Source organism: Gopherus evgoodei, chromosome 17 (assembly GCF_007399415.2).
Source record: "Gopherus evgoodei ecotype Sinaloan lineage chromosome 17, rGopEvg1_v1.p, whole genome shotgun sequence".
Classification (NCBI taxonomy): Eukaryota; Metazoa; Chordata; order Testudines; family Testudinidae; genus Gopherus; species Gopherus evgoodei.
The window spans coordinates 10,733,393-10,760,897 of record NC_044338.1 but is presented as its reverse complement, the minus strand read 5'-3'; the positions used below and the strand labels follow the sequence as shown (position 1 = coordinate 10,760,897).

General features: G+C 42.8%; 2 protein-coding genes across 8 annotated transcripts in view; one reads left to right on the top strand and one right to left on the bottom strand.

The window, feature by feature from the left end:
- Positions 1 to 821: 821 nt before the first annotated feature.
- On the top strand, positions 822 to 21,821 carry LOC115636348 (tapasin-related protein-like). Of its 2 annotated transcripts, XM_030536315.1 has the most exons (9): positions 823 to 950; positions 1,948 to 2,160; positions 8,286 to 8,561; positions 10,679 to 11,020; positions 11,943 to 12,269; positions 13,128 to 13,214; positions 14,008 to 14,024; positions 14,114 to 14,154; positions 17,154 to 21,821. In XM_030536315.1, exons 1-8 carry the CDS (start codon positions 905 to 907, stop codon positions 14,126 to 14,128), a joined length of 1,323 nt encoding a protein of 440 aa, XP_030392175.1. In that variant the 5' UTR covers positions 823 to 904; the 3' UTR covers positions 14,129 to 14,154; positions 17,154 to 21,821. The 2 variants fall into 2 exon arrangements, with proteins under 2 accessions (XP_030392176.1, XP_030392175.1); XM_030536316.1 differs by lacking the exon at positions 13,128 to 13,214 and having other exon boundaries at positions 822 to 950.
- Positions 18,072 to 27,505, bottom strand: part of RAP1GAP2 (RAP1 GTPase activating protein 2) — a 241,162-nt gene continuing 231,728 nt past the window's right edge. For all 6 annotated transcript variants that reach the window (XM_030536311.1, XM_030536309.1, XM_030536310.1 and 3 more), the window contains one exon: positions 18,072 to 27,333. The gene's annotated coding sequence lies outside the window, so the exon portion shown is untranslated. The remainder of the gene's footprint in view (positions 27,334 to 27,505) is intronic.

Sequence of the window (27,505 nt, the reverse complement as noted above, 5' to 3'; positions counted from 1 at the left end):
TATCCTCGTTGGATAGATCACTGCCCGACATTTCCGTGGGTAGTATAGACATACCCTAGGTGTCAGACAAGAGACAATGGATGGGGGAGTGCAAGGAAACAATGAAACAATATTGGCAGGGGGCTCAGAATCTCAGCTGTGTTCCCCCCCCAACCTTTTTTTTTGTTTTTTTTTTTTTGTTTGTTTGTTTTTTAAGTTTCTAGCTCTCCTGGTTAAGGGGGAAAACCTGGAAACATAACCTTAAATGCTGCAACACCAGAAGGCAAATTAAAAAGTACCAAACATCTATTATCTTTAAAATGTCATAATCTTTAAATCAATCTTATGATTTTTGAGCACTTGGGGTTGGCAGTACTGGTGTTCTCTCAGATGTGCCCGTTGTAGCACAGGAGAGAGGAGCACTCTCTCCTGACTTCACTTGGGACTGTATAGGGTACTCCTCCTGCTCTGCTCCTTGTGGGAGGGTGCTTATCCCAGCTGGTGCTAAGGAGACCCCACTCAACCTTTGTTAATATGGGGGAATCCAGAAGTTCTAGTCTCTAAGGTGCCACAAGGACTCCTAGTTGTTTTTGCTGATACAGACTAACACAGCTACCACTTCGAAACCTTCAGCTTGTCTGCAACAGAGAAATAAATCTTAGCTCCTCTTTGGCAGATACATCCACTCTCTTACCTCTCAGTGGGCCAAGTTCTCTGCTGGCGTAACTTGACTGACTTCACTGGTGTTAATGCTAGTAGAGAATTTGACCCAGCTGTTATGAAGTTTGTTTGACCAGAAAATCCCGCCCTGCAGGGATTGCAGCAGCCTCTTTGAGAGAAATGAAAGTGAAACTAAGACCAGCTAAAGTTATGGAGCAAGAAGAGAGTCTGTAGAGGGTGGCTCTGTACCTAAAGCAACTCCACTATGAATTTTAGGATTTATTCTGCAGTTTATTGCTTCCTATGCACTGGTATGTACACCTAATATATTTGCATGTGTTTTAGTGCTATGTAAAATGAGACTGAATCACTTTATATGCTAAATTCTTGATGTGGTGTTGCCAGAGACTGTTGGTTGTTGTGATAATATCTGTCCTATTGTAAAGACGAGATTATCCTTGTTGGCCTGAGGGTGATTTTAACTGCAGAACTGCTGATCCAAATAGTCTTGTTTTCATATCGTAGAAATCTAGGCTAAGATTTCCAAAAGTCTTCAGTGATTTTTTGGGGCTACTTCAATTTTTGAGTGTCCAACTTGAGACACCTAAAATTCATGGGTCTCACTTTAAAATCTTAGCCTTAGTTTTTTAATAGAAACAAACCCAAAATCTCCAAGTGAAACTCGGCCAAAACTGCTCTCTTTTGCCCAGGTTTGGGATAGACTCTGCATAACAACCAAGTTTAGCTCTTTTATTCCAACAAACAGAACCACAAATTCAAAACTTGGGCTACGTTAGTCTAAATTTATGTTAGTCTGGCCTGCATTACTGGCTATTAATGAAACTTGAAATGAAGCATTTGGGGTTTTGCTAGAAAAATTGTCTCTGTCTGGTTTAATGTGCTGCATTTGTAACTTTTATATATATATATATATATAATCTAACATTTTAATCGTTTATTTCATAATACAACCATCGTTTAAATGAACTTAATAATTATATTAAGTTCTGTGACCAAAAAGCAAAATGTATTTGCTCAGGGAAAATTTTATATCTTCTGTTATTTTCCCCCTCAAAAGATTTATGGATAAAGAGCCCAAAGTTCCTCGTACTCCTATAATGCAGAAAAATGGCCCTTCACCCTCAAAAAAAAGTAATATTCAAGATACTCTGGCCCAAATGGAGCCATTAAAATGGCATAGAAAGAGTGTTAGCTAAATGCATTAGCTAAACTTAATTCAGGAGTATTTTTTATTATTAAAAGATCAACAGTATTTTTTAATGCATTTGTGCATGTATTGCCTTGAAGGAATCCTAAAGCACCATAATGGAGTTGCAACAGCAGGTTCAACCTTTAGTCAAAGTAGGCAGCTTTCCTGCTTGTTTGAGACAACTGAAACAATCCCATTGTTAAGTGAATTCAAGTACATCAGACAGAATGCCTGGCTCCTGCTAAGTGGAACTGAGAGACCTCACCAAGAAAATCCTCCTGCTGCTGATACCCTCACGTTTATTGTACAAGGTGAGTAATCTGTTTAGATGCTCAGGCATATGTGCAAATTTGGTTCCCATTTGAGAGAGTTGTAAAGTAGATGCAAACTGAGGCTTGAGGCAACCAAAACTGGGCCCCCCAATCTCTGGGCAGGTTGCCTCGAGGGGTTTCCTTCAGGTTGCTCAGGGATGGTGGCACACAAAGGTTGGAATGCTGCACACAGATCGTCCTCTGGTTTGCATTCCAGAAGCTTTGTGGGACCTGGTGAGTGATCTCAGGGGGTCTGGAGTGGTTTTTGGTGTTTAAACCACCGTTGTCAGGAGAGCTGGTGCGTTGCTATGCTTGCGTTGTCCTCCCGTCACTGTGGGTGAAGCAGGTTGTGCAGATTAGCAGCCTGAATCATCCATCGACTGTTTAGCATGAGGTGGGCCTTTCTGATTAAGGCAATAGCTTCCGTATCTCTGAGGCCATATCCTCCCCCATTGTAGAGTTCCCATTTCAGCCTGCTGCAGAGTACAGTTATCCTTAACACTTGGGGCCTGCAAGGATTCTAAAAATTAATACTGGCCGCTCCAGGCTGGTATTAAACTCCCAAGGTTACAGCTTCTGTCTGACCTTGGGTGGGTAGATGCTGCCACCACTCAAGTGCAAAACCCCTTTTAGAACCCGGGAAGGCGCACTTGGGAATTCCTTCTTGTGGGGTACCCTCAAGCCCTCCTACCCCCCGTGTAAGAGCTGAGAAAGAAAATAGGAAATCAGCTGTTGCCACCAGCTAATTAAACAATATGTTCACAAACCTTTTAGGGGACAAAAATCCAATCCTGTTCTTAAAAAAGGTAAATTTTATTAAAAAACCAAAAGGAAGAAAATACATCTGGAAACTCAGGCTATTGCTAGATTAAAAAAACAACACTTAAATGAATGAAGCATCAAGAATCATTTTCTTGAGGTCCAGTTTAAAGGTTACAGGCAAAACAAAGGCATTTGGGGTTAGCACAGATGAGTCCACAAGCCATAAAGAAATAAGAGAGAAACCTAATCGCATCTTCCTAGACATTTCCTGATCTACTTACATATCTGGGGTTTTAGATGAGTATGATTGATTGATTTTCTAAGTATGATCTGATGATTTTTCATACTTGACCCAAGCTCTTACAGCATAGCTGCTCTGTCCCTTCTCTCCAGGAGACCAACACAGAGAGACAAAGGATAAGTTTTTTCCCAATTCTAAAAAGTTCTAGCCTTCCTATCGGCTCTTTTGGCCAGGTGCCCACTCACTTCCTTTCACCTATACCTGCAGTGAGACTTTTTAACTCTTTACAGGTAAAGCAAGTAGAAAGCAGCTACTAAGAGGGATTTTATAGCTAACTGGCTGGCTGGGTCCGTAAAAGAGACCTTCTTCATTTATCATTGTGCCCAACTTCCTTATTTGTGCACACACATCCTGTTGCCAGTAGGATGTAGGGAGATTGTGGTTCAGGCAACATAAGTGCATATGATCGAAGCATGCTGTTATAGTGCCTTATAATTGGGCCAAAGAAGAATGCATTTTCAGTAGACCACCGAGAGGCATGTGTCCAAACTAGAGATTATCTCTCTGCTGAGCTTCAAGCTTCTCCTGGCGAGGTATTCAAAATCTTTAAAAAAAAGACACACCAAAGATGTTTAATAGTAGAAATGTATGTGTTCACTCCCTTCAGAATCAAAAATGGCTGAACTGTTATTGTTCAAATTTAAAATTCATTCTCGGGCAGAGACCACACCTGGAAAATCTCTGCAAAATGAAAGTTACAAACAACTGAAATAAAGCTCTTTAGAATAGGAATGCTTGGTCAACTTTAATGATAACTGTCACTGTGCATTCCAGCTATGATGATTCTGTGTGTGTGCACGCACAACAAGCGGTTGGTCTATGGAATTCATTGCCACCAGATTTTGTTGAGATCAAAAGTTTAGCAGGATTCAGAAGGGATTGAATGAATATAATATGCAGAGTTGTAACAATAAATGCTAAGATATATAAAATCCTCATGCTTCAGGCTATAAAACCACCTCAGGAGGAATCTTCCCCAAGAGACAGGCTATCCCTCTGGTTTTCAAACCGTGAGCCACAACCCAGTTCTCGCTTGTGGAATGGAAAGGGCTGGGTCACGGTGGCTCAGGTTAGCGCTGCAGACTGGGCTGTTAAAAGTCCCCTCAGCGGTGCTGCCCAGCTAAGGCAGGCTAGTCCCTACCTTCTCCAACACCGTGCTGCGCCCCGGAAGCAGCGAGCAGCAGGTCCGTCTCCTAGGCGGGAGGGCATGGGGCTCCATGTGCAGCCCCTGCCCTGAGCACCGGTTTGCAGCCAATGGGAGGGGGACGGTGCCTGCAGGTAGGTGAGAGCCACACAGAGCTGCTCGCATGCTTCCGCCTAGGAGCCGGACCTGCTGCTGGCCGCTTTTGGGACACAGCGCGGTCCACGGTGCCAGGACAAGCAGGAAGCCTGCCTCTGCACCCCAGCTGCGCCACTGACCGGGAGCTGCCGGAGGTAAACCCGTGCCCCTTATTGCACCCCAAACCCATTATCCCTTGCTCCACCCCAGAGTCTGCACCCCCAGCCCAGAGCCCTGACCCCCTCCCGCACCCCAGCCCAGACCCTGAACTTCTCATTCTCATCCCCTCCCTACAGCCCTCACCCCCGCACTTCAACCCTGAGCCCCTCCCACACCCCAAATCCCTCATCCCAGCTCTCCATTGGGTCACAGGCATCAACAGTTTTCTTCAACTGGATCGCCAGGAAAAAAGTTTGAAAACCACTGGGCTATCCCATAGCTGCCTACTGCAGGGTTTCTTGAACCTTCCTCTGAAGCATCTGGTGCTGGTTACTGTGGGTGGCAGGATGCTGGGCTAGATGGACCCCCTGATCTGTGGCTATTCTTATATATTTATACTATATATAAAAATGTTGTTAAACATAATATATGAATAATAGTGTCCACCTTTCTCAGCTGGGGACCCCACTTCCCCACCGCAAGATGCACAAGTATGAGTTCTTGCTTGTGTCCTGCTGTCGGGAAAATTTGGCCACTGGTCGTTTGTTAAATGAATAGATGCTGTGCTATATTCTAAATTGTCCAATAGATGTCAGCATAACACCCTACAACTAAGCATGTTACACTAGTCGTTTGTTTACCAACAAGGGGGTGTTGATCTGTGTCAGACTGTTTTCTGTGTGCCAACACACCCTGATTGGTTTCAGCAAATATTTTTACAGGAGAGAAATGTAACAGAAGGATGAGCCTTTCCTTCCGTGAAAGAGTGACAGTGGAGTGAAGAGCTAAACAGTATGTGTTTGACATGAGAGGGTCCATTTTTAGTGCATTTGACTGAAGAGTCTTCCATAGATTCCCTCATCTATTCTCAGAATATCCAATGCAGCATTTTGAAAATATAGCAGAAGAAATCGTTCAGATTACTGTGGTGATGAGGTCTACAGGTGTATGGATACAGGTCTATGTAAGGAGGTAAATCTAAGGAAAAGGAGTTACCAGATACATACAGTAGAGCCTCAGTTATGAACACTTCGGGAATGGAGGTTGTTCGTAACTCCATAATGGTTATAACTCTGGTGGTTCTTTAACAACCTGTAGCTCGGGTACCTTTTAAATTGATTCTTCCAAAGGATACCCCCAGATAAAGTTCATTAGTTCATGCTGAATTAAGGACCCAGGAGGTCGGAAAAAATAAAGTGGAGGCTAGTTCCAAATTATCCCTTCCTGTTGCAACTTCTGATACAAATCAGTAGCCACTGAATTTGAGCCATACCTGATTCGAGGTATCAGCCACTTGTCTTTATCTGGAAAAAAAAAGTTTCTCACTCACACACACACACACACCCCGATATGCCTGATTTAAATACCTTTCAATCACAGACTTTGGGTTTGTCTTCACTACCTGACGGATAGAGTCTAGACACGATAAATCGACTCCCGAACACTCTCCCGTCGACTCCTGTACTCCACCGCCGTGAGAGACGCAGGCAGAGTTGACGGGGCAGTGAAGACACCACGGTAAGTTGATCTAAGTACGTTGACTTCAGCTGTGTTATTCACATAGCTGAAGTTGCATAACTTAGATCGATTTCCCCCGCCCCCAGTATAGACCAGACCTTCAAAGTGTAATATCAGTGAGTATTCATAATATCACACCCAGCTTTGTTACATATAATTTACAATGATATTATTGACCCCAGGAGTTGTTAGTTTTCAATTATTTCACAAGGCATATTTGGCACAAAAATCAAGGCAGTTGTGTGTAGGGTCTGAATACAGGGGTGCCTAAGGTCACAGTGACTGTAACTTAGCAGTGGATGGCTGGCCAACCTGAAATGAGTTGGCAGATCGCGTCCCAGGTTCTAGTGGACAAGTGCCCATGTCAGGGAGCCACCTACATAAGTGGCTTGTTTGGCCATTCTGGCAGAAGAACTGAGTGAGCATGGACAGTGAGGCCCCAATCCTGAGTTGTAGCTCAGCTCTACTTGATGATTGTTAGGATGGCAGGTGCTGTAAGCCCTCTTCTGGCACTGGGGCCTTCTTGGGGACAGACCAGTCCCAGACACAAACCAGAGCAGCCCAAAGACTGAAATATGAAATAACTCTGAAGGTTGATCAACCTTGTACCAACTTGTCCAGCCACATCCCTTGGGCATGCTCCATATGCCATGGCAGCTGGGATGAGAATGGCCTAGAAGTCACTATGGCAGGTCTGTACCACATAGGGATGGCACAAGCAGAAATAATCCTCTGCTGTTCAGCTAAGCTGCCTTTACCCTGTTGCAAGGAATGATCAGAACCTGACTTTCCTTCAGCTCCTGGTTGAAGCACTTTAGTAGGTCACTGTGGGCGTTATTCAGGCTGGGATGTAGTATGTGGCTAAACATAAGACTTCGGGGATTGCATACACAGGAAAAGGCCCTGCAGTAGCACTGATTCCCCATGTGACTCTCTTACCGCAACCTAAGAGCACCTTTGTGCACATCAGCTTAATATACTTTGGAAGTATTCCAAGCTAAACTGCATTAAGAGTGTCCGCATGGGGAGTTGGTGCAGAGTAGCTAATTCATTTTGAATTCACAGCCTAGCTTGCTGCATACTATCTTCTCTGTGTAGATAAATCCTCAATCTTCACTAGCATTAAATTCACTTAGTAAATGAATAATTAATCATTTTGCAAGCGTAGGAAGACATCTGCCAGGGTAAATCTTGCAGGGAATGTTGTTAGCTTGTGCTGTTATATCATCAGATAAAGTTAATCACAACATAGGGGGAATATGCAGAGTACATTTCCCTCAAACTAGTCACAACAGAGTAGGAGGATTCAGAGAAAAGATGTGCCTCTTGGAGCCCTGTTGTGCAGAACTGTTCATGGTGGGAGAGGAATCTGAGCTGCAAAGTTCAGATCTTGATCCAGGTTTCAAATTCCCCTATGTGTTTGGGGGTTTGCTTGGGTTTATCTTTAGAAATAACATTATTATGTGATTTATGATGTGACTTATTGTGTGGCTCACAAATAACCTGTTGTGAGTATGGTGGATGACAAAGAGTAGTGACAATATACTGCATTAAAGAAAAGAACTCAAGGGGCAAGAATCCCCTCATTCTCTTCTGGGGACTGGTAAAATACATTGTGACGAGATGAGCCCTGCAACTTACCTCTAGAAATCAGGGCATCGGTCTGTTTTCCTGGTCTCTCATCTGTTGAGTTGACTGATTCTTTGGCTATTCTTTCAGCCGGTACAAGGTCTGTGAACCGCTTAAGTCTCTGTGCAGGGATGAGCTTCACCCTTTAAGCCCTTGGATGGCAGTAAAATAGCAGTTAATGTTCAGAGCCAACTGCCGAAAGCTCCTTAGTGTATATTGATAATATTTGACAGTTTGCTGCCTCAGCGATACTCATTTCAAAGATGCTGAAAACTCTAAATCTACTGCTGATCTCACTTGGGGTGAAGATTTCCATGCTATTTGTGCGTGTGCTGAGAGTGAATTACAACTGAGATTGAATAGGGTTGTGTAGTATTTGCTGTTTGGGCTGGTGTGCATAGATAGTTAGACTCTTTCCATAATATTTATTAAGATGAGCTGGGATTCTAACAGGTGCATGTGTGTTTTTTCATGCAGAGTCCTCACTGGATATTCTCCAACATATGGACGAGGATACTGACCAGCTTGAATGTAAGATTAGCAGATATTTTACAGATAACACCCAGATCTTCTGGCCTGGGTTACAAACTCAGCTTCATAAACTAGATTCATGGTTCACTGGCACCATAAGGCACCTGGCTGACAAATTCACCGTTACAGTCTTTTTGGTACAATCAAGTGCCAGCAAAGAGGCAGAGAACCAAGTCCCCGAAGATGTTTCTCAAGGCAACGCAGAGAGATTTTATCTTTCAGGTAACAATAAGACTATCAAAGAAACATTGAATAATAATGATGTTAATCGTAGTTTGCACTTTTACTGCACCATCCAAATGAGGACATTAAGTTGTATAGGATCCACATTGCATTGTAACGACCATGTGAGTTTAGCGATGAAATAAATAGCATCATGATATTTTTAAAATATCTCCATTGGTGGGTTTAAAATAGGGAGAAGCAGCTTTGCTAGAGTTGTGTATAATCGAAATAATGGGTCTCATTCTTATTTACACTACGGGAGTATTGCCGATCCTTGCAACTTTATTTGAGGTGTTCTTTTATTTGGTGTTTTCCTTAAAGCCCCAGCTCATGGAATCTTGTAAATAAGAGACAATCTCGACAGTCTTTTTGAAAATAAATTAATTAGTCAAATATGTATTTTTTTTTAAAGTAAGTTTCTAGGCTTCATAGTTATGGAGACAATGTTGAAAATTTGACCCCGGTGTTTCTTAAAGGCTCAAAACCTAGAAGGTAAATAAGAAGACCAAATGTTGTGGGTTTTTTTTTTTTAAAAAAAATCTCTTACTTTTTAAGCCAATTTCATGGTTCTGGAAGGTATGACTCCTGGTTTTTGAATACTTAGGATTGCCAATACAGCTAAGGCCACTTGCCTCCAGTGTCACAGGGTAAAGGGGCTTGAAAGTAGATGTAAAGATAACTTGCATTGCCAGAAAAGTGTAACATGGCAGCTTCTCAACCCAAATGCAAGTAGTAATAACAATGGAGAGTAATATTATTTAGTACATGTACAGTGTTTTGCATATTCAAAACCATCATAGAGACATTAACTATCTAATGCTCAAAGCACCCTTGTGAGGTCAAGGATCATCTTCCCTTTTCAGATGGAAGACTGAGGCAGGGAGGTGGATTGACTTAGTGGCAGAACAGAAAATAGAGTTCAGACTCCGTGCTCAACCCTCTCAACTATGTTGCTTTTACACACACGTGCTCTCAGTTTCACTCTTAGGCCACGTCCACACTACAGAGTAAAATCGAAATTAATAAAATCGATTTTATAAAAGATTTTATAAAATCGATTTTACGCGTCCACACTAGGGCACATTACTTCGGTGGTGTGCGTCCATGGTCCCAGGCTACGATCGATTTCAAGAGCGGTGCACTCTGGGTAGCTCAGTAAAAGAATGGGTCCAATAACTTTGATTTCCGTCCACACTAACCCTAAATCAATTTAGTAATATCGATTTTAGGGTTACTCCTTTCGTTTAGCTGGAGTACAGAAATCGATTTTAAGACCCCTTAAAATCGATTTTAAGTGCCTTGTAGTGTGGATGGGTACAGCGTTAAATCGATTTAACGCTGTTTAAATCGATTTAACGCTGTAGTGTGGACCTGGCCTTAGTCTCATTTTTATAATAGCAGGAGTGGGATTCTGATGTCCAAAAGATAGGCTTCAGCAAAGAGGATAAATATTTGGTTGGCTGGCTGGCCAACCCAGATTCCCATTGTAAATTGGGAATAACTTGACTGAAGTGATTTTATATATATATATATATAGTTAGTCGTTCACTTGAGGATTTTAAAGAATATTATAAATGTTTCCCAGTTATTTACTATCATGAAAATCTAGATTGCAAAAAACAGTGTTGGTTAACTAAGACTTGTAGAGAGACAAGGTGGGTGAGGTAATATCTTTTATTGGGCCAACTTCTGTTGATGAGAGAGACAAGCTTTCAAGCTTATACAGAGCTCTTCTTCAGGTCTTGGAAACTAACTCAGTGTCCCTGCTAAATACAAGGTTTGAAACTTGAGTCCTCTAATATCCTGGGACCAACACTGCTACAACACTGCATAAGACTTGTAGCACAGTTATGAATTATTGAAGGTTAACTGTACCCATTATTCAAATTGAGAGACTGAGGCACAAAGAGGAGTTAAATGGCTTGACCCAGGGCACAAAAGAAGTCAGTGGCAGAGTGATGAATTGTACCTGTTTCTCGCTCTGATCGCATATAAGCTTTATTCTGTAGTATGGGTTTGTGTGTCTTTAGATGGCAGCTTGTACTCTGACTGTGTTTAGCACCATTGATCCAAAATCTGGTTGCTCTAATGATGCTTTACCATCTGTATTACAGGTGTATTCTTGGTACGCACAGGACCCTCTCTAATCCAGTCTGGCTTGAATAAGGATGTCCTCCTTAGCTGTGCTTTCTCAGTTGATCACCACACAGATGTCACCATCAAATGGGTATTCCAGCAGAAAGGAGGACACACGAAGCTGATATTTGCCTACAATGGATTTACCAGGCAGGTGGAACACAAGGATAAACGGGCTGAGATGTTTCTAGCGGAGATGCCGAAGGGGAATGCTTCTCTCTTACTAAGAACAGTGGGAGTAAGAGATGCAGGAACCTATTCTTGCTCAATATTGGTGTCGTCACTTCTTTGGGCACAGAATGTCCAGCTGGAAATAGTAGGTAATTGATTGTTTTAAAATATATTGGACAACACTGAAAATTTTGTATTATCTTCATTTAGCAGGATAAGAGGATACTTGCTTTGATATGGATGGGTGATCACTTAACAGTCGCTGTGTATCATTCTGTGTTTATTAAGTACTCCGCTGGCATTGAGCAAAGGGGGAGAACTTGTGAGGCTCTCAGACAGGATCCAGTCTCCTTGCCATGTGATCGTTATCTGGTGCTTTTTTTCCCCCACTGCCCTTTACTTTTGTCTCTGAGAGATAAACACTGCTATGTCCAACTCCATCAAGGAATAGAATCAGGGACCCAAGACCAGGGCAAGAGGTTGGGGCAGATCCAGCAGCAAGGGTCCATGCTCTCCTCGGTCTGTCTTTCCATATCAAAGATAGGGCAGCTGACATTTTAGCCAATGGAGTGTCCTTTGGCAAATCCTGCAGTACAGCCAGCTCACATTCAGCGAGCTCCTTTTTTAAAGGATGATTGCCGCACTTAGTAGTTTCATTTCCCTTCTCTGTGGTAAACTTAACGCCTGCGGGTGGTACACGTCTAAGAGTTTTTTAATGGTTCCATGTCATTCTTCTCAACCAGCCAACACTTAAATGTGGGTCACAGTGGGTCAGGCACCCCCCAAATAAGGGGGACACACAAATGTATTCCTGTACGAAGCTTTATAATGCTGTGGTATTCCTTTCTTTGGTGGTGTGAAGCTCTGTCTCTTGATTTCTGTTTCTGGTGCAAACAGTTTTCAGCAATACAAGCGAGAGAAGCCAAACTTGTGTGGATGGGAAGTAATTCTGGGGCTAGAATAAGTGATATGTAGAAATGAGGGATGCTAAATGGTGCCATTTTAATAGTTGGGTTTCTTTCTTTTTAAATGGATCTGGATGCAGCAATGTAATGACTTTTTATTCACCAGAAAAGCCCACAGTGACCCTCAATGCTGATGTCCTGTCCCTGGTGGAAGGAGACGAACAGAGGCTGGTCTGTGACATCAGTCACTTTTACCCTCATGATGCTGATGCTCAGTGGCTTCAGGAACCAGTGGAGCAGGGGATGCTCCCACATGTGGTGACTCACGTTGTCTCTAGTAGTCACAGGCACAACAGCGATGGGACTTATAGCTTCTCCAGTTACTTCCTGCTTAAGGCCTCCCTCAGGGACGATGGGCGTAGGTACACCTGCCGGGTGGAACACCAGAGCCTGAAACACCCAATCAAGAAGAGCCTGACGGTGAAAGTGACAGGTACAGTGTTCTTGGAGGAAACAACATTGATTTCTTGACTACTTACCCCATGGCAGATCTGATCAGGAATTTTCTCCTGACATTTTTCCTGACAGAAAATGGCTTTTTCAACTAACTAGAAATTTTCATGACAATATTTCCATTTTTGTTTTAAAAAAAAAAAAATTGACCCAAAAAACGAAGAAAAATGCACAGCAATTTGGGGAGGAAGAATAGAAATCCTTTCCGGACCAGTTTGATCTTGTGATGTTTGTTTGATTAATTTGTTAAAGGAAAACAGTATGCTCTGTGCAGTAGAAAGCGTAGGAACAAAGATGGTCCCTGCTTAGAAAAGCTTACTGAGTGCCTGTATTTCCATGTTGTTTTGAACTCCTTTCCACTGGGCAATAGAGATGGGGCTCTCTTGGAGGGATTTCAATGAGGAGTGGAGAGCGGTTTGCTGAGCCTTAAGTGTTAGGATAGGAGACAATAATAACCACTCATAAAATCTTTGTGCCTATGTGTTATCTCCCACCCTCGGTGCTCAGCTATCAAATATCAATAATAACCTTTGTTCAGGGCTGTTCCTGGGGGTTAATAACTAAATCCTCTCAACTTCAGGCCTTTAACACCATGTGGTCATAAATCCCACCTCGTTATTTTGATCCCCCAAAGTTTCTTGAGCCTCAGCTGTGGTTTGTTCTGTTTATTTTATTTTGTTTTTAATTCTCTGCAACAGACTGTTTTTTAACACGCACAGATGTCCTATGGCTTCATTATTGTAAATCAGATCCATGTCCCCTGAGAAGCATCGGGGGGTTTATTCTTCTCTGCAGGTTGTTCTTATCAAATTGTTCTCTTCTATTTATTCATGGACAGAATCTACCTCAACAACTTGGTTCCTTGTCATCCTATTGGTCCTTCTCGCTGGGTGTCTTGTTGTGATGTTGTATTACCTTTACCGAGGTAAAAAAAAAAAGTGTGTGAAAACCAGACTTTGGGGTGGAAAGGAATTTGCTGGCATCCCCATTATTTATTTGTAGTATTGTAGCACTTAGGAGTCTCAGTTGTAGATCTGGACCCCACTGTGCTAAATGCTGTAACAAGACAGTCCTGCCCCGAGGAGCTTACAACCAGTGGGGACTCTAGCTTTTTTGCCGCCCAAGCACAGCAGGCAGGCAACTTTCGGCAGCTTGCCTCCGGGAGGTCCCCGGTCCAGCGGATTCGGCAGCTTGCCTGCGGAAGGTCCGCTGGTCCCACGGTTTCGGCGTACCCGCCACTGAATTGCTGCCGAATCCACGGGAACAGTGGACCTCCTGCAGGCAAGCCGCCAAAGGCTGCCTGACTGCTGCCCTCGCAGGGACAGGCAGGGCGCCCCCCATGGCTTGCTGCTCCAGGCACATAGTTGCTGTGCTGGTGCCTGGAGTCGCCGCTGTTTACGACCTAAATATAAGACAAAAGGCAACAGATGGATACAGACAGACAAATGGGGGAAGAAGAAGGAAACAATGAGACAATACGGGTCAGCGTGACAGGCGGTGGCCTCTGCACACCAGCAGCCTCACTGTTGTTCTATTGAAAGACGGAGTCAGATCCCCAAACAGCATAGCTCTGTTTAAGTAAATAGAGCCGGGCTGATTTACACCATCTGAGACTCTAAGCCCAAACTTCTGACTGTAATGGAGTTGTCCAGTTATGGCTGTGGAGTGGTGTCTATACTTCAACGTTCTGGCTGACCAGTCTTTCTTTTCTACCCTAGGGATGAGCGCCAATAAGGTAGGTTTGTGTTCTGTTGTCTACACATTCCCTTTGTGCTGTTTCCATTGGCCTGTTCTCTAATGTGTTGATCTTTGTTTAAATTTCAGCCAAAACCTTACTAGAGCACAAGACCTTTCAGTCCAGTCAGGTAAGAGGCAAAGGATCCAACTGGCAATTACGCAGTAACCTCTAAGGGTACGTCTACACCGCCTGCGGCACCAAGCTTGGGTGAACAGACGTGGGGCTCGCACTGTCGCACGTACATATTGTGGCTCGGGCTGGTACTCAAGCTCTGAAGCCGAGGGAGAGGGATGGGCTCCAGAGCCAAGTTCCGGCCCAAGCCACGACTTAAAATTACTGTCTAAGTAGCTCTTTTTAGCCCAAGGCCCGTGAGCCTAAGTCTGTTGACCTGGGCTCAGAGGCTCGCTGCTTCTGGCTATGAAGCTGTTCCCTAAGAGAGCGTGGATGGGATTTTCAAAAGCCCCCGGCATTAGCCTAATTCCACCCTCACTGGAAGCAATGGGATTTTTATCCTGACTTCAAAGGGAGGGAGCACAGTTAGGCCAATGCTGAGCCCTCTGGAAAACCCCACCCTGTGTTAGTGGAGTCTGTATAATTTAGAAATAAAAGAGGGTGCGGGGGGTGGCAGTCAGGAGTCCTGAGCTCTGCCACTGAGTAACTTCGACTCAGGCAAGTCATTTATCCCCTTTGTGTCTTATTGACCCATCTGTTGATTACAGATGATAATTATCTGCTTCTCACTCATGTTGTGAGGCTTCACTCCTGACTATTTGTAAAGTGATTTACTTGGATGAAAGGGGCTATATACATTCCAAGTGTGTTTGAAGTTGTTTCTATTTATTCCCAAACACAAACAACAGAACCCCTCTTTGTTTTTTCCCCAGTGTATGTTTGTTGCAGTCAGAGGCGAATGGTCTCACTGCATGCATTTGAAGAGTGATATTCTGGTTTTGCAGTATATACTAACTCAAAGATCAGCATTATGAGGAGTTGCGTAGCCATAGCATTGGGCAGTGCCCGCAGGCAGATGGCAACAGGCTGCTATAACTTAGATAGGCCTTGAGCGGCTCCTGGAGCAGCCCCAAATCAGGAGAGACCAAATGTAGCTTAAAGCCATCATCCTATCCCTAGGCTGTGAGTTCAGTACTGTGCCTCACCCACCCCAAATCACTGCACTGTCAATCGGGCATCTAACTTCCTTAGGCCCCGGCTACACTAGCGCAGTGGTTCGAACTAAGATACGCAACTTCAGCTACGCTATTCGTGTAGCTAAAGTCGGAGCATCTTAGTTTGACTTACCTGGCCATCCTCACGGTGGCGAGTCATACCCTTAGGCTCCTTTGAAAAAGTCTAAATCCCCTAGATTGCCCTGGAAATCTTAACCAGGGCAGCTTTACCTGTAATGCTCCCTTCCTTTTCTTTTATGCAGAAAGCAAATTAACAGCTAACCTCCTGAGTGACAATACATCTTGCCTTATGTGCCTCTTCTTTAATTTGCATTTGATTTAGTTCAGAAAATCAAAGCTGTTTAATATTTCATTGCCCCAGGCATTTTACGGCCCTGTGAACATAGTGTTGTTATAAAACTTAAAGTAGTGTTACTGCATATTCCTTTACAAACTTTGCTTATGAGACTCTCCTGAAAGCAGCCACTCTTTAAGGCGTGCACAGAAAAGGAGACTGCCAAATTGTAGGCTTGGCAGTAAAGAAGAATTCTGTCTCCAGCTGAAACTACAGAGGAAATTTTAGTGGGACAGATTGTAATTACCCAAGCTGGAATTAGGTCACAACAGCAGGTTAACAACCCTATGCTTCAAAAAAGTACTCTATTTAGTATTAGTGACCACAGAGTTACTGGGACTTAAGTTCTCGTCCTCACTGGAAATATTCGGACTTGGGATCAAATGAGACACAAAACCTTGAAACCATAAGAGCAAAGTGAAAAATACTTCCTGAGGCTGGTTACCGTGGGGCTAGGATTTTGGCTTTCAGACATAAGCCCTTAAAACAGTGAAGAGACGGCAAACAAAAAACACCAAGTGCCTCAGTAGCACTGAGAGCGGGATCAGATCAGTCACAGGTTTTTACGCCATTGGTCTGGTTTGCACTCGTGTCATCTTCAAATCCCTCTGTCTTATCCCTTTGAAAGCAGTATGCTCATTTGGTGTTTTCTATGACCAGTGTCTTGTTATGGTGGCACCTAGAGGCTTCAGCCGTCATCGTGGGCCCATTGTCTTAGGCACTGGACACACATTTAGACAATCCCTGTCTGAAAATGCTTCTAACTGAAATAGACAAAGGACAGCAGAAAGGAAGTATTAACCCCATTTTAGGGGTTAGGAAACTGAGGCCCTATGCAGTGAAATGACTTGCCGGAGATCACACAAAATAGAGCTGGGGACTAAGCTCTAATTTCCCAAGTCCTAGTTCAATGGAAGATGTCACAGTAGAAGTTCAAGATTGTGATTGAAAGTGAGGTGAACCTTTTTTTCCAGGATCTACACAGCTGATCAGCAACTGCTAGAGAGAGAACTTCTGTGACTGAATGCCAAGACCTACCTCTAAGGATTTGGGTCTTTTTTTCAAATATGTTGGACAATTTAGTGGGGACTCTGGAGTCCACCTGGTGTCGTGCAAGTTGCTCATCTGCTGTGCATACCTGCCAGGAGAACCTAAATGAATATTGCGGTTGATCAAAATAATTGGTCAGATCTGTTTTGATGGAAAATAGCTTTTCAAAGGAAACACATTTTTGTGAGAAATGGTCGTCTTATGAAATGCGTCAAAACAAATTTTGGCGCAAGTTTTTTTTGTTTGGTTGGTTTTTTCCCTCTTTTCTCCCCCCTTCCTACCAATAAAGGGAAGTTTAAAAAAACCCAGAAATGAAACATTCATTTCATCAAAACAACTTGGTGAAAAATTTTGAACAAAACAAAAAGATTTTCATTTTATTCTAGGTTCTTTCCAGGAAATATTTACCATTTTTAATATCACTACATATTCAGTCTAGTGGAGAGGAAGTACAGAAAAATAGTGTGTTTTTATAAAGAATGATGCTCCAAGCAGGCCAGGCTTTCTGTTTAAAGAAATCAGTATAAAATACCTTTTTCTGTCCCTCGCTTTTAGGACGTGCTGCTCCCCAGCTGAGAAATGAATCACAGCACAAGAGTGTGGAAAGAAAGAACATGTGCCTCTGACTTCATCCTGCGCTAGATTTGCCCTAGTAACTCCGGCTGGTGTTTCTCCAAACAGTGGTCTGATTCTGTGTTGCCTTGTACACTTATAAAAGCTATGGCTGGTGGGAGTGGAGAATTCTGATTTGGTTGTGTTACACGTAAGTTGCAAAGTTGAGCCTGCTCTGCACACCGTAATTTTTTTGTACTGCTATGAGTGTTTGTTGGTTAGTGGTATGAATTTTTCTTTTTAACTAATGCAGCTGGTAGTTATGCCAATATATTCCCGTCGGTAGACACCTAGTCCCCTTACCACATGGAAGTGAGATGCACTAAAATAATGTCTTCCATACTAGGGGCAATTGTACTACTGTATGCTGGTATAGTTAATGGAATACAACTTGTATGCGTACAAGGCCATAGATAAGATCCTTTAAAATTATGGGCCAGATTCCTCGTTGCCCTGCCCCTTGTATAATCATTTACACAAGTGCAGACTGGGTATAAAATATTCCCAGTCTGATTTACTAGCATTTTGCACTGATTTTGGCCAAGCTTTACACTATGAGAGTGATAGCAGCATAGCTAGCTGTAGGATATGAAAAGATTTTTTTTTTCTCATCGCTGTAAGAACAAGTGATGGTAATGAGGTTGATGGAAGCATTCTCCTGTTGACCTAGCTATAGATGGGAGTGTGGATCTATATAGACCAGGCCTTTGGGGTAAAAAAAGCTACACAAGGGGCGGGGTAGTGGAGAATCTGACTTTATGACCTCCATGAGTTTTCACCAGTATTTCTCAGTCATCAATCAGATGTCCTGTATTTGCATGTTAGAATTGTTATGGCTGGGGGCTTACGGGTGGTGGTGGGTTTTTTTTAAAGCAACATGGGTGCTCAGGTAATTTATCTTAGTAAATGAACAGCAAGAGTTCTACTCTGTTCCCTCTGTCTTGCCTCCACCCTTGCTGGTTTGAGCACCTTCGCTGCAGTACTTGCCCTCCGAAACAACTTTCCTGTAGGTCTCTGCTTTAGCCTTCCACATAGCTTCACACGTGTCTTTGCCCTGCTTAGTCCTATTAATGTTTCTCTTGTAGCTATAGAAATGCTTTAATTTATTTAACAGGCGGACAATACCTTCACACCATTGTTACTCTAACTTGTGCCATCCCTTGCCTGCTCACTGGTTAGTATCATTCTCATCTGCCTTGGGGGACACAGTTTGTAGGGAAAAAAAAACCTTATGCAAAATGGGGTGGCATCAGGCTGTACGTGCCATTGCTCAGGCATGGTTTTTATATCGGTGCTTCTTTTTGAGGAGTTAAAAGAAGATAGCCAGTGCCCAAAATGTAAATTATGTGCATATGCAAGAATTAAGTTCTACACCTGAAAACAATCCAGAAATGGAAGCTATTGCCAGAACGTGGCAGCCTGTTTGGTAAGTAAATATTCCACCAATGCCCTGCCATCCCTGTGGGCTGCTTGTTGGGTTTCCAGGTGACATTTAAGGTATTGATTTTGACCTATGAAGCCCAAAATGGCTTAAGGACCAACCTACCTGAAACTCTGTCCTTGAGATGAGCAGACGGGCTAGAGTCCTAGGGGGCTACTGGCTGAGCAATTCTCTGTGCGGCCCCCACAGCTTTAGAATTAACTCCCCCTTCCCCTCATCTGAAATAGACTGTCTGATCAACCTCTAGGCACATTGCAAAGCTTACCTTTTAGTCCCCAGGTATTTGAAAATGGTGGTTGCATGCAGGCAGGTTGGTTATAAGGGTGGGAAATGGTTGGAGAGAAAAGGTATTTGAATTTTAAAGTTGCCTGGGTCTCTGGCGGTCATTTACATTGTTTGGCTGTATGTGGAAGAGCTTGAAGTCATGGTGTCTAGAATGTATCGTACCTGTGCAAATCTGAATCAACCAATCTGCTTGCTGGCTTTCTTAAATGCAAAGGGGTCATTAAACATTTAACAGCAATAAAGCCCCATAAGTGAAACTCAAAGTCTGATTTGTTTGACTTGATTCTTAATCTCTGGCATAGGCTCTGTGGATTTGTTACTCCTCAGGTCTCAATATTCCCACCCTGGTTTTTCCCTGGCTAGCTCTATAACAGAGGCCTGCCGTTGTGTTTGACAAGGTTTCGTGCGAATGTTGTTTTTAGTTTGGGCTCAGGTTGGTTTGCACCGTCCACTCCATAGAGTTGCATGGAAAGATTGTCTGTATACTTGGATTTTATCCACAGGTGTAGCTGCATTTACTCCAATACGAGTCACACTGTGACTTTTCAGACCCAGTGACTGAAATTTCAGAGTGAAATCCTGGCCCCCATTGATTTAAATGAGGACAGGATTGCACCCCCACTGTAGGCCAGATGAGGTTTGAAGTTCTGTTTACACAGTGCCCTTATCAAAACCAGGTTGTGCTGGCTCCTGGGAGCTGGCAGGGTGGGAGAAGGAGGCTCCCCCAACCTTTTCCTAGTCACCATCCTTGCTCTGAAGGAGAACAAGAACTGCCCCTGGTTAGCACCAGGCCTAAGGCCCCACACCCTTCATGCTGACCCACTGCATGGGATGCTGCAGTTGGGAAACATCTTTATGAGTGGTACAGCAACAGTGCACCCCAGAATCTCTGCCTGAGGCACACAGCCCCCACCTGGGCCAGTGCACATCATCACTGCTCCCCCTGCTGTAGATTCTGGTGCAAAGCAACAATTAACCCTCATTTTAAGCTGAGGGAGACGAAGGGAGTTAGACACCAATCTCCCTTTGGCTCTTTCAAAAATCCCAGCTTTAAAGTGCTTTGGACTCTGCCTGCTGCATCCCAAAGGATAGAAGAGACTGTGGTGTAATACTCCCCATGACACTTACCACTGTATTTTCTTTGAGGTATAAATCAAGGAAGATTTATTCTGCCTCCTGGTTTTGTTTCCCTCTTGTTACAGTGTTGAAGATATAAAGTTGCAGGGACAGTGGAGTAATGCCTGAAGCCTGAGCAACACTAGCTAATCTTCTTTTGTGGTTTGTTCACTGAAGATGTAGGAACACTTTACTGCTCCTGTGGCCGCCAGACATTTTCTGAGAGCTCCAGGAGGGAAGGACCTGGGACATTACAACTGAATTTCCAAACTACAGGGATTTAAATGAGGCCTTATGAGTTTCACCGAAAAACCAATTTCATACCTAGCACAGGGAGAACATTTGTAAGGGCTCAAAGGCTGGTGGAATCCAGGTAAGTTATGCCAGGTGGTTATTGAAATGTGCATGTTTTAGACTAATTGAGTAGCTGCTTCTTTTCCTTTCTCCCATGTGGTTTGATTAGTAGTAGGAACCTATGTTACTTCAAGATATCGTCCTAAATTACTTATTAGTCTTGAAAGGAGGGGGACTGTGCTTCAAAAAAGTACTCTAGTGAAATCAATTCACCTCAGGGGAGGTCGGGGGGAGTGGAGAGAACACGAGAGCCAGATTCTCAATTGGTATAGTTCTAGCAAAGTCAAATGAACTTCAGTGATTTCTACCACCTGGAAGTCTGCTTGTCCTGTTGACTGAGGCCTAACCCTATTGTATAAAGCACCTTTAAAGCATACCCAATATAACTGACCACATGAGGGGCAGGTACCACTTTGATACCAGTATGGTTAAAGCAGGACAGCTTCTGCCTGGAAACAAACCCATAGACAATCTACAGAGCACTGATATTCAAAAGCTTGTTACTGGAGGTGCTCTTAACCTAAGAGGCAAAAAGTCTTCACCTCTTTACAATATTAAGCTCCCTAGAACAAGAGACATGGTGCCGGGAAATGGCACTATGGATTAGTAATGACTTCTGTGGGGGGGGTTTTAAAGTAAATAATTCACAATGTTAAAAAGAGAGAAACACCCAATTTGATAGACTGCTGGTTTGGAAAATTTATTTGTCAGCTCGTGACAAGCTAGGGCACTCATTCATTGTTTTAACACTGAATGAAGGCACTGGCCGTTCATATTGTTGATAGCTTATGTTTAATATATATCTTCAGTGGCAGATTTTAAATGGCTAAGTACCCACTTCAGTCTGAACTTAGCTTTACGCACATGCTTACGTCCCATTGAATTTAATGGAACTTAAGTACACGATTAAATGGTTAGCTGAATTGGTCCCAAATTCTAGTCTGTTACACCAAGATGCATGAACAAAATTTGGTCCACAGTGTGTTGGATCAATTTTCCATTTTGAAAGTGTGTCATAACTACTGAGTTAAGACACTAAGTATGGAGTATATTTTAAGAGCTTCAGGTGATGGAAATTGGTTCTGATCTCATAAAGCAGGAATAACTCCACTGTAATTCGTGGAAGTAAACCAGCATAAAACCACATGAGGGAGATCACAAGCAACCCTGCAGGGGGCAGTTGAAGCCAAATGCTTTATCAGTGCACAGAAATCGGTACGCTTACAGGCACAAAATATGTTTTTTATTGTGAACTTTGCAAAGACACGATTAAGCAACAAAATATACATTTTTGAACCTTTAGAATTAGTTTTTATACATAACAAATACAATATGCTACCATAGCAATAAATTAAATGTACATTATTTACACAAACATAGGTAACCAGAAACTCTACAATGCATCACCTCTCTACAAAAAAATAATTTTTTGTCAGATACATTTCATTAAGAATTTTTTTTTCCTACACTGTTACCTCTCATCACATTCTATTGTTTAGAAAATCCTTTGCAGGATTTTATACAGTACTACATTCATGACCAAAAAAAATTGAAAGCATGCTTTAAGATTTGGAGGAAAAAAACGTTAACTATTTAGAAATGAAACAGAATTTTGAACTTAAGCCACCTCAGTCAAAGGATCTGATCTGCAGAGGTGCTGAGCCCCCACAATGTCCATTGACTTCAGTGGCAGTTGTCTGTGCTAAGAACCTCTCACAATCAGCTGAAAAATCTTTGGCACAGATCCTCAGCTGGCATTAATGTGTCCATTTACACCAGCTAGCTGTTCGGCCCTTCCTCTCTACATTAACCAAAGGCCTAGTGCAGAAAAGCAGTTGAACAGGGATGTACTTAAGCACATATTTAACAAAGCACTTTATGGTCCACGCTTTTTGTGGATTTCAGTGAGACTTAGGCAGGAAAGCACTTACGTACATGTAAGTTTGTGTACGCAGTGGTAAAGCAATCCCCTTTCTGCTACTGGAACAGCATCATATTGAGAGGCAGGACCGAATTCTGCATTCCATTCAGCACTTGAGATTTCCTGTCTTTCACTGTGGGATTGGTTGCATATTACATTATATGGGGGGGTTCAGAGGCTCAACCACTTAGCAGCACAAGCCCCACAGACTTCCAGTTTGACTCATGTTGCTAAACACCCTTAGGAGCTTTTGAAAATCCCCCTCTTCTTCTCAGTCTAGAGTCTCCAGGACCCGCTGTGAAAGTTCTAGGCAGGTAACAAGTGCAGTATGTGCTGCAGATTGGAGAAGAGAATTCCTTCCCCTTAGTGCTCAAATAAGTGGTGGAAAAGTTAAAGCATAAAATAAAATTACTCCCAACTTGCAGAGTAGGCCTTCACTGAAGTCAGTGGCGCTATGCTGATGTACACCAGCTGAGGATCTGGCCCTGAATGTCTTATTTCAAAATTAAATAAATATACAGTGTTTGCACTTCCATAGTACCCATGTTAATACAGTAAAATCAGTGCAAGGTGGTAAGAGAGACACCAGAACACTGTCGTCCTGTCTTCACTTGGAGTTTATGGCCCATAGAAATGCCTATTTTTTGCTGACTGTGTAAAGAATGACAAAAATCTTGTTTCTGCTTTTTGAATCCCATTTTTCACTCCAACTGAAAAATGGCATGGTCTTAGTAGTTCTAGTTAATACACTAAATTCTGAGGGTTTCCTCTAATGTCTTGTGTAGTTCTTGTCCTGAAACACTTGGCAATATATACTGCTGTGTAGCTGCCTCCAAGGTGCAGCACAGCAGTTTCGGACAGGAAGTGAAGAAGAATGTCTGCTTCCTTTGAAGTTTTAAGTGGGAATGGTAAAGTAATTGTACTGAAATGTGGCTAGGACAGCAGCATTAAAACCCCTACTCTTGTAAAATGCTCCACAGGATCTTTAGTGATCACAACTGATGAGGGGGTAAAAAGTATCTAAGACTCATCAGGCTTATACTCCTGACATGTTTGGGTACTTTTGAAAACTTTCCCTGACGACCTTAATTCTCCTCCTCCTCTGAAATTCTGTGGGATTGATATTGTGAAGATGAGTCCACTTCACTGTATTTCTCTCACTTATTTTCAAAAACTTTCCCATCTGCATGGCTTTGAATCACCTTCAAACAACTTTTATGGAAAGTCACAGTATCTAATGAAATACCTCAAGACATCAAGTCTTGCGCTGAAACATCTTACAGAGATCAACACTGAAGCTAAAGATGACTTGTGTAGAATCAAAGCAACCTGTTGAAATACCAAAGAAAACCTCAAAGCAGAAGTTAAAAAAAACAAACTATGAGGTGACATTTTGGTATATGGCTTAAGGAAATTAATCAAACAATATCTAAGGGAAAGAGTGTAGAAAATATGTACACACATAAGCTCTGACCTTTTAAGATTTTTTGAACCTGAGACATCTGTACCTATCTATACATACTGCTGCAAAACAGGACTTGAGAGGGTGCTTTTTCCTTATTTAAACAAAATATTCATTTTTAATATTTAAATTCTGTTCAGAGAAATGAAAGGAGAAAATTGTTATTAGTATTTCATTCTGCAGAGAGCTGTCCTGTCAAAGAAAAACACTCTCTCTGTTCTCAGAGAAAATAATCAATACAATTTGTCTACTTCCTCTGCTGTTATAGTTACCAGCTCTTATATGGCAATTAGTTTTATTTTAAATTGGCATACTGCGTGTAGGCACCAACAGCACCTGTAAGTATGTGTTTTATTAAACCAATATGCAGCATGCTACTGACTGAAAATGAACATTTGGTTCTACATACTGTGAAAGTTTGCTTGAGGCAAACACGGACTCTTTCCAAAGGTCAGGCAAGCTTGTGTCCGAGTTACCAGAGCACTTTGCCAGCATAGGGTTAGATCCTTCAAGGTTGTAAAGCCAGTATAGTTTGATTAATGTCAAAGGAACTACACTGAAGTGTACCAGCTGAGGGGGATTTGCCTGTGGGAAGCACTCCCCCTGTTGTGGGCTGCTTGAAAATACGGCTCCTCAATTTGTTATGCCCACATGTATTTTAACCTTTCCTCTGTCACATTATGATTGTGATTGGAGGGGTGCCTAATTCTGCACTTATATCCACAAATTAGACACCGAGACCCATTTGGGACACTTCAGAGCCTCAAATGTAAAAGTGGATGCCCTAACCTCTGGCACCAAAGTATGAAAATTTTCTTTCCGCATGCAGGTGAAGCCCCTCATTTAATGAGGCAGTGTTAGTGAATCAACTGGATTAATTTAAGGGGAAAAAATGCTTTTTGCACTGTGCAAAATGACAACATTCTTTTTAGCATGCTACCAGAATGGGCCTAATCCCTGAGCCCTCTAGTGGAAAGACTCCCTTTAACTTGAGTAAGCTTTGGATGGGGCCTCCATAAGAACAAAAACAAAAAAAAAGAAGCTGGCTACATTTTATGGAGATCGATAGAGGTATTTAGAGTTCCTAATATCAAAATCAAAGTAGTTACTTGTACGTCATTTCTGGTGGTGGGTACAAACTGTCATGCACGGGAGGGGGAAAGGACCAAAGTGCATTTAGCTCCACCAGTATTTCCATACAAAATATAAAATGATAATAAATTATTTTCCCAGAAAAGAAGCTTTAAGCAACTCTTTGCGCTAGAAACTACACGATCTTTTCCCCCATTTTTGGAGGAACAAGTCAGGTACTGAACAAATATTAAGTCATTCACATGAAACTAAACTTTGATATGTGGGGTCCAATTCTCACATGGTGTAAGGCAGCATAGCTCCACTGAGGTCACTGGAGCATCTCCTGCTGACCCCACCTGAAGATCTGGCCCACAAAATTCAGTGGGTGCTTTTGAGGTCTATGTAGTAGTCAGAATCCCTCCTCCCCAGCTGTAGCTGAAGTCACTCCGTCTGGGGCAGGGGAAAAGGTGTTTAAATTATATAAAGCACTTCCCCTCTCTCTGCAGTTCAGCTGCTGATAAAATGAAAGCGCCTCTTCTTTAATGTAATGGGTTCCTGTAGTACTATTGGAGATGTTTAATTAAGCAGCTGGGCTCTGAGTGACTGACTGACTCTCCCTTTGCAGTAGTCACACAGTGCAAAGTAGCCAACCAACATAATGCCATTGTACACTTAAGGTACAGGGCAATGGCCATACGTTTAGACCCCTGGTGTTTGATTAAACATCTACATTTGGTTCTACGGGAACCCTCAGGTCCTGGCAGTTTCTCTGTGGCAACTGAGTCTTGAAAGGTGGCAGGTGAGCTAAGTGCTGTTCCTTAACAAGGCTGTGTACTACTGACGCTATGTGAGGGAAGTGAAATCGCTTTCCATGAAGCATAAAGTGGAAGGAAAAACAGGGGGCCTGACTCTCTTTCTTTTCTCACAAGACTGTATCTGTTGCATATTTTTACAGCTTAAAAAACTGTTCTCCAATTTCTTTTTTGTCCCTTTTCTAATGGCAAACTTCCTTAACTAATTGAGTGACGTGCAGAATCTTTGGTGCTGTCTCCCAAAAGCATTGTGTTGATCATTCTGCAGGCTCTTGTATGCTATCACAGCACCCATAAAAATACGAACCACACCGCTGCTTCCCAAGCAAAGGAGAACCTTGCTCAAGCACGAGCCCTGTTTGCAGAAATCAGCCTTACCTCAGGGCCATGTAGACCAGTAGCTGGAGAGCTGGTTATGAGTGGGTGGAGTTTGCTTATTCATCAGTCTCTATTCACATGGGGGGGTCCCTTCTTCCCAGCCCTATTTTGACTTTGCACGGCCGCTCCCCACAGCATGTGTCTAATCCATTACACAGCAGAGGGGATGAACTTCCTGAGTAGGTGGGTTACACAACAAACAACAGAAGTCCGCTTCTTAACAGCTTGTAATTTGCTTGTTGGGGATAGATTCCAGCCAAGTGGCTATTCTCCAGTCCATATGCCCTCCTAAAAAGTGAGGGCCAAATTCTCTACTGTAAAATGGCAGAGCCTCCATTAGTATTATTTCTAGTGTGGGAGTGCCTGGAGGTCCTATTGTGCTTGCCACTGAACAGACCCATCATCTGAGACAGTTCCTACCCTAACAAGGAGGAAGGGAACAGAGGCCCACAGAAGTTACTGCTCCAGTTCACGCACGGGGCCACATCCACAGTCCCTCTCTGAAGTCAAATATCTACTGATTTACAGCAGCACAGAATTTTGCCCTTGCTTGTCTCCAAAATCCTCTAATGAATCAGAGCACAGGGAGGAGGAGGAGGAAATCCCTCCTGTCCAAGCTGAGAGTCAAATAAATATAGTTGAAAGAGCTTGTGCATGTCTCCTGACAAGCTCCCCCCACCCTTAAAAACAAACAAACAAACTGGCAAGCTGTTTTTCATTAGGTAACTAAAGCACAGCGACATCCTGAAATGACAGAGAATGTCTGTCCCGCTTACTTTCTGGACAAGGAAAATCATATGCTAGCTCAAATTGATAGACACGGAGTTGCAATATGAAAAAGCCTATGGGAAACAGGATTTGTTATTGAATTGTCTTTTTCCAGTGAAAGCTATACAAGATGAACAACACTCATCTTAGGACAAATAGCTACAGTACATACAAGGCGCACACGAGGCTAACACATTTCAGAGTACCAAGCAAGAGGGTGAAGTTGCTTCAAGTACATGGTGGAAAATGCATCTCCTGCTGCAGTGCAAGGATGGGTTTTGTCAGACAAAAATGGGAGTCGAGCAACTTGCTTACCATTCTGAAAAGACGGGTTCTTGTTAGAATACAGATATGACTGCGAGATGGTAGTTTCTTCTCGACTTACTTAAAGGTACAGCTGAATAGGTGAAGATCTCACAATGCAGCGTGGCAGTTGCTATTAGTGTAGCTAATATGGTTTCCCATTTGATGTTGGAAGAGAAGAATTTTTCCCTTTGTTAAACAGAAATAAACTGCAAAAAAAAGGTGAAAAGAGAGAATGAAAACTTGAGATATTGATAAAGGAGAAAATTCTCAAGAAAGGATCAGTGACAGTATGAATAAGACGTGCCACTTTCAGAGTTCTGCAAAGCACTATGAAGCTGTAAAAACGTTCACCTACAAAAGATCTGGTCTGATCCAAAG

Bases quoted from the DNA above. Each gene is read 5' to 3' on its own strand.
- LOC115636348 (XM_030536315.1), top strand. From the start codon at position 905: ATGAATTTTAGGATTTATTCTGCAGTTTATTGCTTCCTATGCACTG. The intron at 951-1,947 runs GTATGTACACCT...ATTGCCTTGAAG, and splicing joins TTATTGCTTCCTATGCACTG to GAATCCTAAAGCACCATAAT. The intron at 11,021-11,942 runs GTAATTGATTGT...TTTATTCACCAG, and splicing joins TGTCCAGCTGGAAATAGTAG to AAAAGCCCACAGTGACCCTC.